At 66.6% G+C, this 12,999-nt stretch overlaps 1 protein-coding gene across 9 annotated transcripts in view; it reads left to right on the forward strand.

Moving 5' to 3' along the window:
- The window catches only part of PLEKHA5 (pleckstrin homology domain containing A5), a 179,494-nt gene that overhangs the window by 1,095 nt on the left and 165,400 nt on the right, over positions 1–12,999 (forward strand). For all 9 annotated transcript variants that reach the window (XM_039911262.1, XM_039911263.1, XM_039911257.1 and 6 more), the window contains exon 3: positions 12,123–12,180. In XM_039911262.1, coding sequence (XP_039767196.1) covers positions 12,123–12,180 — 58 coding nt within the window. The remainder of the gene's footprint in view (positions 1–12,122; positions 12,181–12,999) is intronic.

Here is a 12,999-nt window from a genome sequence, read left to right on the forward strand (position 1 = left end):
ATCCCCCCCCATCCCTCCGGAAGCCCCCGCTTCTCCCGGCCCCCACTTCCCTTCTGACCCCCCGACTCCCTCCCTCTGTTCCCCCGATGCCCCCACTCGGTTCCTCCACCCCGACCGACTTCCATCGCCTGTCGCGGGCCGGCCTCCGCCCCGTCGGCTTCCACCCCCCCCGCCTCCCGCCGGCCTCGCCCCGGACCGACTTCCACCCCCCGCCCCGTGCCGGCCTCCGCCGTCGTCGACCTCCGACCCTTGTCCCGTGCCGGCCTCCGCCCCCTGGTCTCCGCCGGCCTCTGCCCTCCGCCGACCTCCGTCGCCCTCCCGCCGGCCTCCCCTCCCCGCCGGCCGGCCTCCACCCCCCGACCGCCACCGTCGTGGCCGTCGTCGAATCGAAGGGTGGCGTTTACCGAGCGCTTCCGTGTCCGCCGAGAGCCCTCCGCCGAGCGCCTGGGACGGTCCGGTCCGGCGGGCCCGTTCCGTTCCTCGCCCGCGAGGAGCTGCCCGTCTAGAGGGGGGTTAGAGATCGGTCCACGGTGTCCGTCGAGCGCCTCTCGCGTGCGGAGCGACGCGTTAAGATCGATTCCGGCCGGGGACGAGATTTTCCGGGGGGCTCGGGAGCAAGATGAGCAGCCGGGCCCTAAAAGGGACGGATCCAGAGGCCCCGGCCAGCCGGATGGGAAAGCGAGGAGGGGGGGGGGGTGATGACGCTATCGGTAGTTGTTCAGCCCTCACTAGGTGCGGAGCACTGCCCCGAGCGCCGGGGTAGACGCGGGGTCGTCGGGTCGTCCCACGTGGGGCTCACGGTTTCGGTCTCCGTCTTCCAGACGAGGGAACCGAGGCCCGGAGGAGTGAAGCGACTCGCCCGCGGTCACGCGGCTGCCGAGCGGCAGGGCCGGGATTCGAACCCACGACCTCTGGGGACGGCCTCTCGGAGGAGATGGGGGGGCCCTTTCCCCCCAACGCGCGGGTGGTTAATAAGGCTCTGAAGGCGGGGAGGGCGGCGGTCTGCCTCACGTCGGGAGAGAGGGCCTCCCGGGCTAGAGGGAGAACTCGAGGCCGGCGCCGCCGGCGGGACAGGCCAGATCGAGATTGAATTGTTAGAAAAATCGGTATCTGTTCGGTGCTTATTGCATTCCTTCGCTGGTCTGTCTCGGGCGCGTCCCGATGATGATAATGACGATATCGGTTCCGCGCTTATTACGTGCCGAGCGCCGTTCTAAGCGCCGGGGTAGATGCGGGGTAACCGGGTCGTCCCGGGGCGTCGGGGGGGGGGGCGGCTCACGGTCTTAATCCCCATCTGACGGATGAGGTGACCGAGGCCCGGAGGAGTGAAGCGGCCTGCCCGGGGCCACGCGGCGGACGAGCGGCGGAGCCGGGATTAGAACCCGCGTCCTCTGAATCCCGAGCCCGGGCTCTCTCCGCCGAGCCCGGCCGCCTCCGTGCGGGGCGCCGGAATCGGGGCCCGGGAGAGGACCGCGCGACCCCGGACGGGAAACGAGAAACCGTCAACATTCCCCGCCCGCGAGGAGCTCACGGTCTAGAGTACCGGCGGGCCGGGGACCGGACTGAGCGTCGGGGGTCCATCGACCCCGGGGCGGATCCCGGCCCCCGCGGGACGAGGAGACCGAGGCCCGGGGAAGCGCGCGGAGTGGGTCGCGGCGGGCGACGACTAGAACCCGTAAAGCCCCCGGTCCGGGGCTCCGCGCTCGGTAAATGCCGTCGCGTGAACGGGGCCGGGCCCTCCGGCTCCCGGGCCCCTACTTTTTCCACTGGGCCCCTTGCCGGCCTCCGCCGCTCTGCCGGCCTCTCCCCCCCCCCCCCGCCGGCCTCCCCTGCCTCGCCTCCCTTTCCCCCCTCTCCCCGGTCCCCCCTTCCTCGCCCCGTCGCCCCCCCCCCGCCGGTCACCCGCATTCCGCCCCCTCCGTCCTGGGAGTCGGGGGGCCTTTGGGCCGGGGTGGGGGGAGGGGCCTCGGTCTCCGACCCCCTCCTCCCGCGGCGCCTCCGTTGCCCCCACAGAGGCCCGGGGTTGGGGTGCGGGGAGGGAGGAGCCTCCCGGCGGCCGTCGAGCCCCTCGTGGCCGCCGGCGACCCTCCGACCCTCCCCGGGGAGCGGGGAGGGGGTCCGCGGCCCCGGGGCCGGGCCCGCCTCTGCACGCGTGTGCACGTGCGGGCCCGCCTCTGCCTGCGTGTACCTGGGGGGGGGGACGACGACAGGGCCGCGTGTAGGTAGGAGTATGCGTGCGCACGCGTGTACGTGCGTGCCGGCTTGCTCGGCGGGGGGGGACCGGGCAGAGTCGTTTACTGTGAGCCTCTCTCTGCGAACCTCAGCCGTGTGCGGGCGGGCGGGGGGGGGGCGGAGTCACGGTGTCGCTCTGCTCCCTCTGTCCTGTAGCGTTTACGTTAGCGGAACTCGTTCGTCTCAGAGAGGGGAGAGACCTCGGGGGGGGCCCCTCCCTCCCCGACCCCCGTTCTCCTCCGCTCCCCCCGACTGAAGGTTTGAGAACGGTTGCCTGCCGCAGCCCGGGGAGATTTCGGCGCCCCCTTCCCACCCCCGTCCAGTCGCGGTGACCCCGGGCGGCCCCTCGGTCGGGTCACGGCGACCCCGGGCGGTCCCCCGCGCCCCCCTCCCGAAACACACACACACGGAACAACCGTGAACCTCCCGGAGCCGCTCGCGCGGAGGGGAATAATGGTACAACCTCCCCGCAGCTGCCTCTGTTTAAAGTTCAGTAAAGTGACTAATCTCTGCAAATCCGCCCAGAGGAGAGGGAGGAGGGGGGGAGGGGGAGGAGGAAGAGGGTCCCTCGCGTGGGGAGGTGGGGCTCTCGGGTTGCTTTTCGGGTCGGTTTTCTCAAATCACCGTCGATGGCCCCGCCGATTTCGGCTCGTGTCCGAATCTCGTCTTTCCCCGTCCGCCCTCCCTCCTCGAGATGCGGAATGCGGCTCCCTCCGTAAAACTCCGGTGGAGTGAGAGGGGTTTCGGCCAGCTCCCCCGTACCGACCCGGCGGAGCGGCGGGCGGCGGGCCGGGGGCCGGCGGCGGTTCGGCCCGGTTTCCGTAGCTGCCCGCGTCCGACTCCCGTCCCCGTCCGGTCCCGGCCGCCGGAGGGGCGAGACGGGCGGCCCGGATCCGCGCCCCCGTCTGGCGTGGTCGTCCTTTTAATGGGCTTTCCCCGTTGGCGCGTTTAAATGTTTTCCCTTTCGCCTGGCTGATTGACTTGGCTCTGGGTGACGTCGGATGCGACCCAGTGTCTGTTCCGTCAAGGGGGGACGGCGGTGAGATCGCGACCGTCTGTCATCAGCCGGCACCGCGCGGTGCCACGCTTCGCCCGGGTGTGGGGAAAGGGGTTGGTCTCCTCGCGGAAACGCCGGGCCCGGGCCGGGAGTTGGGGCTCTTCGGGTTTCGGGGCCGGGCCGGAAGTGGGCGTCGCCCCGGGAGCGCCCGGGGCCTGATTTTCTTTCTCTCTTTTCCTTTCTTTTCCTTTCCCCACTATCCTCCAGCCTCCGGGAGGCTTTCCCTTTACGCTCAGCGGTCTCTGTCGAGCGCGCGCGGACGGAGTCGGCGGACGCGTTCCCCGCCCTCGACGGGTGGACGGTCTAGAGGGGGGGGAGACGGACGTTACGGTAAATGAATCGTTTATTCGGTATCCGCCGGCGTGGCGGCCACCTGCGCGGGTCTCTTCGGGAGGCAGCGCCGGACGGTGCGGGTGCGGGGGCCGCTCATCGGGCGGGCGGCGACTCGCCCCAGCTTCGGAGCCCGGTGTCAGATCCCGTCTCCTCCGAGAGGCCTCCCCCCACTACGCCGTCCTCTCCTCTCCTCCCGCTCCCTTCCGCGTCCCCCTCGTGCTCGGATCTTCTTCCTCCGTTCGCCCCGCGGTTGTCACGTCCGCGGCCGGAGTTCCCGTCCGTTCGTTCCGGCGGCGCCGACGGCGGCGCCCGACCCGTAGTGAGCGCTTCACAGGTACCCTCTTCCTCGTCTTTGTCGTTGAACGTCCGTCTCCCCCGCCTCGGCCGTACGGCTCCGGGGAAGGTGTCTACCGGCCCTGTTCCGGGGTACTCTCCGGGACGCTCGGTACGGTGCTCGATGAACGAGGGCGGCGAGGCCCGGCGGATGGAGGACGGGCCCGGAGGTCAGAGGACCCGGGGTCTCGTGTCGGCACCGCCGCGGGTCTCCCGTGTGACCCTGGGCGGGTCGCTTCGCTTCTCTGGGCCTCGGTTCCCTCCTCTGTCAAGTGGACGTTAAGGCCGCGAGCCCCCGGTGGGACCGGGACCGCGTCCAACCCCACGAGTCTGTATCTACCCCGGGGCTCGGCACGGAGTGAGCGCCGGACCGATGCCGTTGGCGAGCGAATACGGTCGCTGGCTTGATTTAGCCTGGGGCTCGGACCCCGCCTGACTTCCGATCCGCGTGAAGATGAGCGGTACGGCGGGATGACGGACCCGTTCCCTGCCCACAGCCGGCTTGCGGTCGAGAGGGCCTCTCGCTTCCCGACCCCCACTGGGGATCCCCGTCGCCCCCCCCAACCCTCGTGCCTACCTCCCCCAAGTAGGAAGCGAACGCTTGCCGGGCTAATAACAGCAGTCATTCATTCATCCGATAGCATTCATTGAGCGCTTGCTCTGTGCAGAGCACTGTACTGAGCGCTTGGAACGGGCGGATCGGTAACAGATAGAGGCGGTCCCTGCCCTTCGACGGGCTCACGGTCTAATCGGGGGAGACGGACGGACGAGAACGGTGGCGACAGACAGAATCGGGGGGAAGAACGGCTCATTATGCGTCGCCCTGACTTGCTCCCTCTATAATAATAATAATAATAATAATGATGATGTTGGGATTTGTTAAGCGCTGACTATGTGCAGAGCACCGTTCTAAGCGCTGGGGTAAACGCAGGGGAATCAGGTCGTCCCACGTGGGGCTCCCAGTCTTAAACCCCGTTTGACAGATGAGGTAACTGAGGCACGGAGAAGTTAAGTGACTCGCCCGCAGTCACACAGCCGACAAGTGGCGGAGCTGGGGATTCGAACTCACGAGCCCCGACTCCAAAGCCCGCGCCCTTTCCGCTGCGCCACGCTGCTTCTCTACCATCCCCCCTCCCTGGCCCACAGCACCTGGGGCCGCGGCCGTCATTCATTTCCTGCTCTCCACGGCCGTCTCCCCCGAGACCGTTAGCTTGTCGCGCGTAGGGAACCCGTCCCTTATACCGTTCTGTCGTCCTCTCCCGACCACTCAGTACAGTGCCCTGCCCGCTGTGAGGGCTCACTAAATGTGATTCATCCGTTCAGTCGTACTTATCGAGCGCTTATTCTGTGAGAGCGCCGTACTGAGCGCTTGGGAAAGTACAGTACGGTAATAAACGGTGACATTCCCTGCCCACGACCAGCTCCCAGTCCAAAGAGGATTGGGTTGGACGGAATCCCCGTCCCGCAGGAGATTCCCAGGCTCAATCCCCCTTTTCCAGCCGAGGGTACCGAGGCCCAGAGAATAATAATAATAATAATAATAATAACCGTGGCGTTCCTTAAGCGCCTGTTCTGTGCCGGGCACCGTACTGAGCGCCGGGGCGATTACGGGCAAATCGGACTGGACGCGTTCCCGGTCCCAGGGTGGTGCTCACGGTCTCCGTGCCCACTTTCCAGATGAGGCGATCGAGGCCCAGAGAAGTGAAGCGACGTGCCGACAAGCGGCGAAGCCGGGATGAGAGCTCACGACCTTCTGACTCCCGGTCCCGGGCTCTGTCCGCTACACCGTGCTGCCCTGATCGATTCATTGAATGATAATAATGACTGTGGTATCTGTTCAACGTGCTGCTAAGCGCCGGGGTGGATAAAAATCAATCCATCAGTCGGTGGTATTTATTGAGCGCTCGCTCTACGCGAACCACCCTACCGAGTCGCTCGGGAGAGCGCACTACGGCGGAGTCAGCCGAAAGGTTCCCTGCCTTCAGCCAGCGTACGGTCTAGAGGAGCTCGCGGCCTGGAGCGTCGGGGCCCACGTGAAGCTCGCGGCCCAAGGGAGAACGGAGATGGAACCCCCGTTTTGCGGATGAGGGAACTGAGGCCCGGAGAAGGGAGGCGACTTTCCCGAGGCCACACAGCAGACGAGTGACAGAGCCCGGAGGGGCACCCGGGTTCTCCGACCCCGAGGCCTTCGCTCCCATCGCTGGGCCGCAGCGCTGGGCCGGGCGGCCGCCCACCCGCGCCTGGTCGCGGGTGAGTCCGATGGGGCCTCTCAGCCCGCTCGCCGTCTCTCGGGGCGATCTTCCGCTCCCGCGGCCTCAGCGAACCTCCCCGATACCTGGACCGCTTCCGGATCTTCCTCCCCGAGCCCGTCCTTCCTCTCCTCCTCTCTGCGCGCTCGCGTTTCCCTCAGACTGGAGGACGTCTGAACCCGGAGGGCTCCCCGGCCCCGTCCTTCCGCGCCCTCGCCTTGAGCGGCCCCGTCCTGCCTCTCCTCTTCCCCGCGCTCTCCCGTTTCCCGCGGGCTCGAGGCTGTCTGTACTTGGTGGTCTCCCAGAGGAGCAGCGCGGCTCAGTGGAAGGAGCCCGGGCTTGGGGGGTCCGAGGACGTGGGTTCTAATCCCAGCTCCGCCGTCTGTGAGCTGCGTGACTTCGGGCCAGTCTTAACTTCTCTGAGCCTCGGTTCCCTCGTCTGTAAAATGGGGATTAAGACCGTGAGCCCCACGTGGGACAACCTGGTCGCCTTATATCCTGCCCGGCGCTCAGAACGGCGCTTTGCACATAGCGAGCACTTAACAAACGCCATCGTCGTCGTCATTTCCCTCACCGACCCCGTCCTCCTCCTCCTCCTCCTCTCTGCCCTCTCGCATTTCCCTCAGACTCCAGGACGTGTGAACCCGGAGGGCTCCCCGAACCTCCTCACCGGCCCTGTCCTTCTGCACTCTCACACTTCCCATCCCCGTCCTTTCTCTCCTCTCTGCGCTGTCACGTTTCCCTCGGACTCGAGGACGTCCGAATGTGGAAGGCTCCCGGAACCTCGTCACCGGGCCCGTCCTTCCTCTCCTCTTGGCCGCGCTCTCACGTTTCCCTCAGACCGGAGGACGTCTGAACCGGGAGGGCTCCCGGAACCTCCTCCCCGGCCCCGTCCTTCCGCGCCCTCGCCTCGAGCGGCCCCGTCCTGCCTCTCCTCTTCCCCGCGCTCTCCCGTTTCCCGCGGGCTCGAGGCTGGCTGTCCGTGGAGGACTCCCAGATTTCCCTCACCGGCCCCGTCCTTCCCCTCCTCCTCCTCCTCCGCCCTCTCGCGTTTCCCTCGGACTCGGGGAGGACTCCCGGAACCTCCTCACCGGTCCCGTCCTTCCTCTCCTCTCTTCTCTGCGGACGGCCCCCGCCCCGGCCCTTCTCAGAGCCCGCCTCCGCCGCGGCTCCGGCCTCCCCGCCGGCCTCTCTGCCTCCCCCGTTGGTTGGTATTCATTGAGCGCTTGCCGCGTGCGGAGCGCCGCACTGAGCGCCGGGGAGAGTACGGGAGAACGACGGCGAGGCCCGTCGGCTGCCCGCAACGAGCTTACGGTCTAGAGGGAGAGGGAGGCAAACGGCGCCTCCGGTCCACTCCTCGCTCTGCCGCCCGGCTCGTTTCTCTCCGGGGTGGTGCGGTCCGGCTCTCCCCGCTGTTCGAGGACCTCCGGCGTCTGCCCGCCCGCCTCCTCGTCAGACAGGGACCCGGTCGTTCGGTGGCCTTTGCCGAGGGCTTCCCGCGCGCGGGGCGCTGTGCCGAGCGCTCGGAAAGCGCGGCTCCCGACCGTTAGGATGCACTCGATCCGCTCCGTCTTCCCTGCTTCTGTCGATCCTCTTCTGTCCCCCGCTCGGTCCCTCTCCAGCCAGTCTGTTAACCGCGGCCTCGTTCCCGTCTCCCCCGCCGCCGACCCCTCCGTCGCGGCGGCCCCGCGGCCGGGAACTCCCTCCCCCTTGGCGTCCGGGAGACAGACCGCCGCTCTTCCCGTCTTCCCGGCGCTTCTGAAACCACGTCTCCCCCCGGAGCCCTCTCCCCCCCGGTAATTTATCATCTCCCCAGTGCCGCTCCGGCCCTCCTTGGCCCGCGGCCCCTCTTCTCCCGCTCCCCTCGGCCTCCCCCGTCCCCGTGGGCTTGGATTTCCGCCCCCTCTCCCCCCTTCCCTCCGCCCCACGGCGCTCGTGTCCGTGTCCTTCGTTTGTCGATTCGTCCGAATGTCCGTCCGTTCCTCTGATGACGATGATGATGACGTCGGGATTCGTGGAGCGCTCGCTGCGTGCTGGGGTAGATGCAGGTCGTCAGGTCGTCCCGCGTGAGGCTCACGGTCTTCGTCCCCATTTTACAGACGAGGGAACCGAGACACGGAGAAGTCAAGCGACTTGCCCGGAGTCACCCAGCCGACAGGCGGCGGAGCAGGGATTGGAACCCGTGACCCCTGACTCCTAAGCCCGGGCTCTTGCCACTGAGCCACGTTGCTTCTCTCCCTCCAGACAGGAAGCTGGCGCGCGGTGAGCGCTCAGTAAATAGGGTTGACCGACGGACGCCGTCCCGGTCCCCCGGAGGGCTCACGGGTTCGGTGGGCGCGGGTGGGATGTAATCTCCATTTTGCGGATGAGGAAACCGAGGCCCGGAGACGCCCAAGAGCACGCGGCGTATTCGTTCAGTGGTATTTATCGAGGGCTTACTGTGTGCGGAACGCTGGACCGGGCGCCTGGGAAGCATAAGCGGCGTGGCTCGGTGGAAAGAGCCCGGGCTTGGGAGTCGGAGGACGTGGGTTCGGATCCCGGCCCCGCCGCTCGTCAGCCGGGTGACCGTGGGCGAGTCGCTTCACTTCTCCGGGCCTCAGTGACCTCATCTGTAAAATGGGGACGACGACTGCGAGCCCCGCGTGGGACAACCTGATCGTCTTGTATCTCCCCTTAGAGCTTAGAACAGTGCTTGGCGCATAGTAAGCGCTTAACGGATACCAACATTATTATTGCAGCAATCTGTAAAACGGGGATGAAGACCGTGAGCCCCCACGTGGGACCTGATCACCTTGTATTCATTGGATGGTATTTACGGAGCGCTTACTATGTGCAGAGCACCGTGCTGAGCGCTCGGAACGTGCAGGTCGGTCACAGACCGAGACGGTCCCTGCCCCGTGACGGGCTCACGGTCCGATCGGGGGAGCCGGACGGACCGGAACGACGGCGATAAACAGAATCGAGCGCGTACGCTCCCCAGCGCTTACAACAGTGCTTCGCACGGGGTGAGCACTTAACGGATGCCACCGTTATTATACGAGAAGCAGCGGGACTCAATGGCGAGAGCCCGGGCTTGGGAGTCAGAGGTCGCGGGTTCTCATCCCGGCTCCGCCACTTGTCAGCCGGGTGACTTGGGGCGAGTCGCTTCCGAGCCCCAGTTCCCTCAGCTGTGAAATGGACTGTGAGCCCCCTGTGGGACGACCTGATCACCTTGGATCCCCCCCCCCCAGCTCTTAGCACGTAGTAAGCGCTTAACAAATCATCGTCACTGTCGTTGTTATCGTCACTCAATCAATAATCCGTGGTATTGATGGAGCGCTAATTACGTGCAGAACACCCTACTCCCGGCCACCCGGGAGAGTACAATATAGCCGGCTCGGTAGAAAGGTTCCCTTCCCTCCCCCCCCCCCAGGCTGTGAGCTTCCTGTGGGCGGGGATCGTACTTTCCCGAGCGCTCAGCGCGGTGCTCTGCACACAGTAAGCGCTCAATAAATACGATGGGAAGGATGAGCGAATGAGAGCCCACAACCTCGCCTTCAACCCCGTGTCCATATCTTTACATTCGTCTGTTATAAATCGCCGGTTGATATGACTGTCCGTCTCCCCCTCCGGATTAAGCGCGTTGCGGGCGGGGAAGGTACCCGACTCCGTAGTATAAGCCTCCCCCCGGGCGCTTAGCCCGGTCCTGGGCGCCCGGTAAGCACTCAGTAAAGCGCGGTGGGTCGGTTGACGTGGAAACAGCGTGGCTTAATGGCTACGTGGCTCGGCGGGAAGCGCGCGGGCCCGGTCGCGGGTTCCAATCCCGGCTCCGCCGCTCGGCGGCCGTGCGACTCCGGGCAAGTCGCCTCGCTTCTCCGGGCCTCGGTTCCCTCATCTGGAAAACGGGGACGGAGACCGTGAGCCCCGCGTGGGACAACCCGATCACCTGGGATTCCCCCCCGCAGCGCTTAGGAGAGGGCTCGGCGCGTAGTAAGCGCTTGACGGATACCAACGTCGTCATCGTCGTTATCCTTATCGTTCTCACCATCGAGCGAGCTGACGGCATCGGGATTCCGGGCCGAAGCCGGGCAGAAACGAGTTCGATCTCTCCCTCCCCGCCGGAGAGCAAGTGACTCGTTTTCGCCAGAGTTTCCCCGCGGGGTTGTGAATGCGCTCACCTTCCAGAGTTGATGAGAACGATGCCGGTATCCGTTAAGCGCTCACTACGCGCCGAGCACCGTTCTAAGCGCCGGGGGAGATACGGGGTCATCGGGTCGCCCCACGTGGGGCGCGCGGTCCTCATCCCCATTTGACGGATGGGGTGACGGAGGCACAGAGGGGTCGAGCGATTTGCCCGAGGCCACGCAGCTGAGAAGTGGCTGGGCTGCACTGCCGTGTGGCTCAGTGGAAAGAGCCCGGGCTCGGGAGTCAGAGGTCACGGGTTCGAATGCCGGCTCCGCCGCTCGTCAGCCGCGGGACTGTGGGCGAGTCACTCGACCTCTCCGTGCCTCGGTTCCCTCATCCGGAAGACGGGGATGAAGACCGTGAGCCTCACGCGGGACGACCCGATGACCCCGTATCTCCCCCGGCGCTTAGAACGGTGCTCTGCACGTAGTGAGCGCTTAAATGCCAACGTCATTGTTATTATCATCACCTCGTATCCCCCCGGCGCTTGAAACAGCGCGTGGCACATAGTGGGCGCTTAACGAGTACCACCGTTCGTCTTAATAAATGCAGATGAATGAATACCGTGCGCTGGGGCGGGCGCGGGCAAGTCAGGATGGACACGTTCCCCGTCTCACGCGGAGCTGCCGGGCTCAGTCCCCGTTTTAAGTGTGCCGAAGCCGAGACCCGGAGCCGTGAAGCGACTTGCCCGAGGTCACGCAGCAGGCCGGGGACGGAGCCGGGATCAGAAGCCGCGACCTTCCCACTCCCAGGCCTGCGCTCTGACCTGTGTGTCCCGATGAAGCAGCGCAAGCGGCGTGGCTCAGCGGCAAGGGCCCGGGCTCGGGGGTCGGAGGTCATGGGTTCGAATCCCGGCCCCGCCCCTTGTCAGCCGTGGGACCCCGTCTGGAAAATGGGGATGAAGACTGGGGGGCCTCGCGTGGGACGGTCTGATTCCCCTGTGTCTACCCCAGCTCTCAGAACAGTGCTCTGCACGTAGTAAGCGCTCAACAGATACCAACATTATTACGATTATTATCGTACCCTGCTGCCTCTACTCATAGAGCGTGGCTCCGTGGAAAGAGCCCGGGCTCGGGAGTCAGGGCTCGTGGGTTCCAATCCCGGATCCGCCGCTCGCCGGCTGTGCGACTTGGGGCAGGTCGCTTCCCTTCTCTGTGCCTCGGCGACCTCATCCGGAAAACGGGGATGAAGACCGCGAGCCCCACGTGGGACGACCCGATCACCCTGCATCCTCCCGGCGCTTAGGGCGGTGCTTCGGTGAGCGCCTAACGCGTACCCACGTTGTCGTCATCGCTCTCCGAAGCGAGGGTATCCTACCGGAGAAGCTTCGGAGAAGCAGCGGGTCTTAGCGGAAAGAGCCCGGGCTTGGGAGTCACAGGTCGTGGGTTCCGGTCCCGGCCCCGCCACCCGTCTGCCGTGTGACCTCGGGCAGGTCGCTTGACTCCTCCGGGCCTCAGTTCCCTCGGCTGTAAAAACGGGGATCAGAAAAGACGCGAGCCCCACGTGGGACGATCCGATGACCGCGTATCTCCCCCGGTACTCAGAACGGTGCTCGGCGCCCGGCGGGCGCTTAACGGATACCAACGTCGCTGTCGGCACCGGACGCCGCCGGAGGCGAAACGGTTCCCTCGACGCTTCTGGGGTCGGCAGCCCGCCCCCCCCCCCCCCAACCCCGGAAGTCCGCCGGTCGTCCGCTTTTGCGCCCCGGGAGTTAAACGTAGCTAACTGCGACGTGTTTTTTTCTCCCCCTCTAGATCTGCCCACCGGCTGGGAGGAGGCTTACACTTTCGAAGGGGCGAGATACTATATAAAGTAAGTCACCGGAGCGCCTGCCGCCCGGGGTTGGGGTTTTCCGGCGGCAGTTCATCCGTGTCCCCCGACACGGTCGAACCCGGGTCGGGCGTCGGGGCCGGGGTGGGCCGGACGGGCCTCCGGGCGGTCACGCGGCGCCGTCGCCGCCGTCGCGCGGCGGTTCCTCCCGCCGGCGCTCGCCGGGGCGGGGATACGTGGGGCGTGAGGCGGGGCTCGGGCGTGGGCAGCGCGGCCTAGTAGACGGAGCCCGGGCCCGGGAGGCGGAGGGACCTGGGTTCTAATGCCGCCTCCGCCGCCCGTCTGCCGGGCGACCCCGGGCGGGTCGCCGCGAGAAGCGGCGTGGCTCGGCGGAACGGACCCACGTCCGGGAGTCGGAGGTCCCGGGTTCGGATCCCAGCTCCGCCGCTCGTCAGCCGGGCGACCGCGGGCTGGTCGCTTCGCTTCTCCGGGCCCCGGTTGCCTCATCCGGAAAACGGGGATTGAGACTGCGGGACGGCCGGATTACCCCGCCCCTCCCCCACCGCTTGGACCAGCGCCCCGCACGTGGCGAGCGCTTAACGGACACCGACGTCATTACCGTTATCATCATTCGGCTGTCCCGGCCTCGGTTCCCTCGTCTGCAAAATGGGGATTAAGACGGCGAGCCCCGTGCGGTGGGCTCCCCCTCTAGCCCGTAAGCCGGTTACGGGCGGGGACCGTGTCTCTTCGCCGCCGTGTTATACGTTGGCAGCAACGCCGGTCCCGCTTAAGACGGTAAATCCGTTGCGGGCGGGGCCTGCGTCTGTCCTTCGTGTGTACCGTCCTCTCCCAAGCGCTCGG

The sequence above is a fragment of the Ornithorhynchus anatinus genome, chromosome 2 (genome assembly GCF_004115215.2).
Source record: "Ornithorhynchus anatinus isolate Pmale09 chromosome 2, mOrnAna1.pri.v4, whole genome shotgun sequence".
In the NCBI taxonomy this organism is placed as follows: domain Eukaryota; kingdom Metazoa; phylum Chordata; class Mammalia; order Monotremata; family Ornithorhynchidae; genus Ornithorhynchus; species Ornithorhynchus anatinus.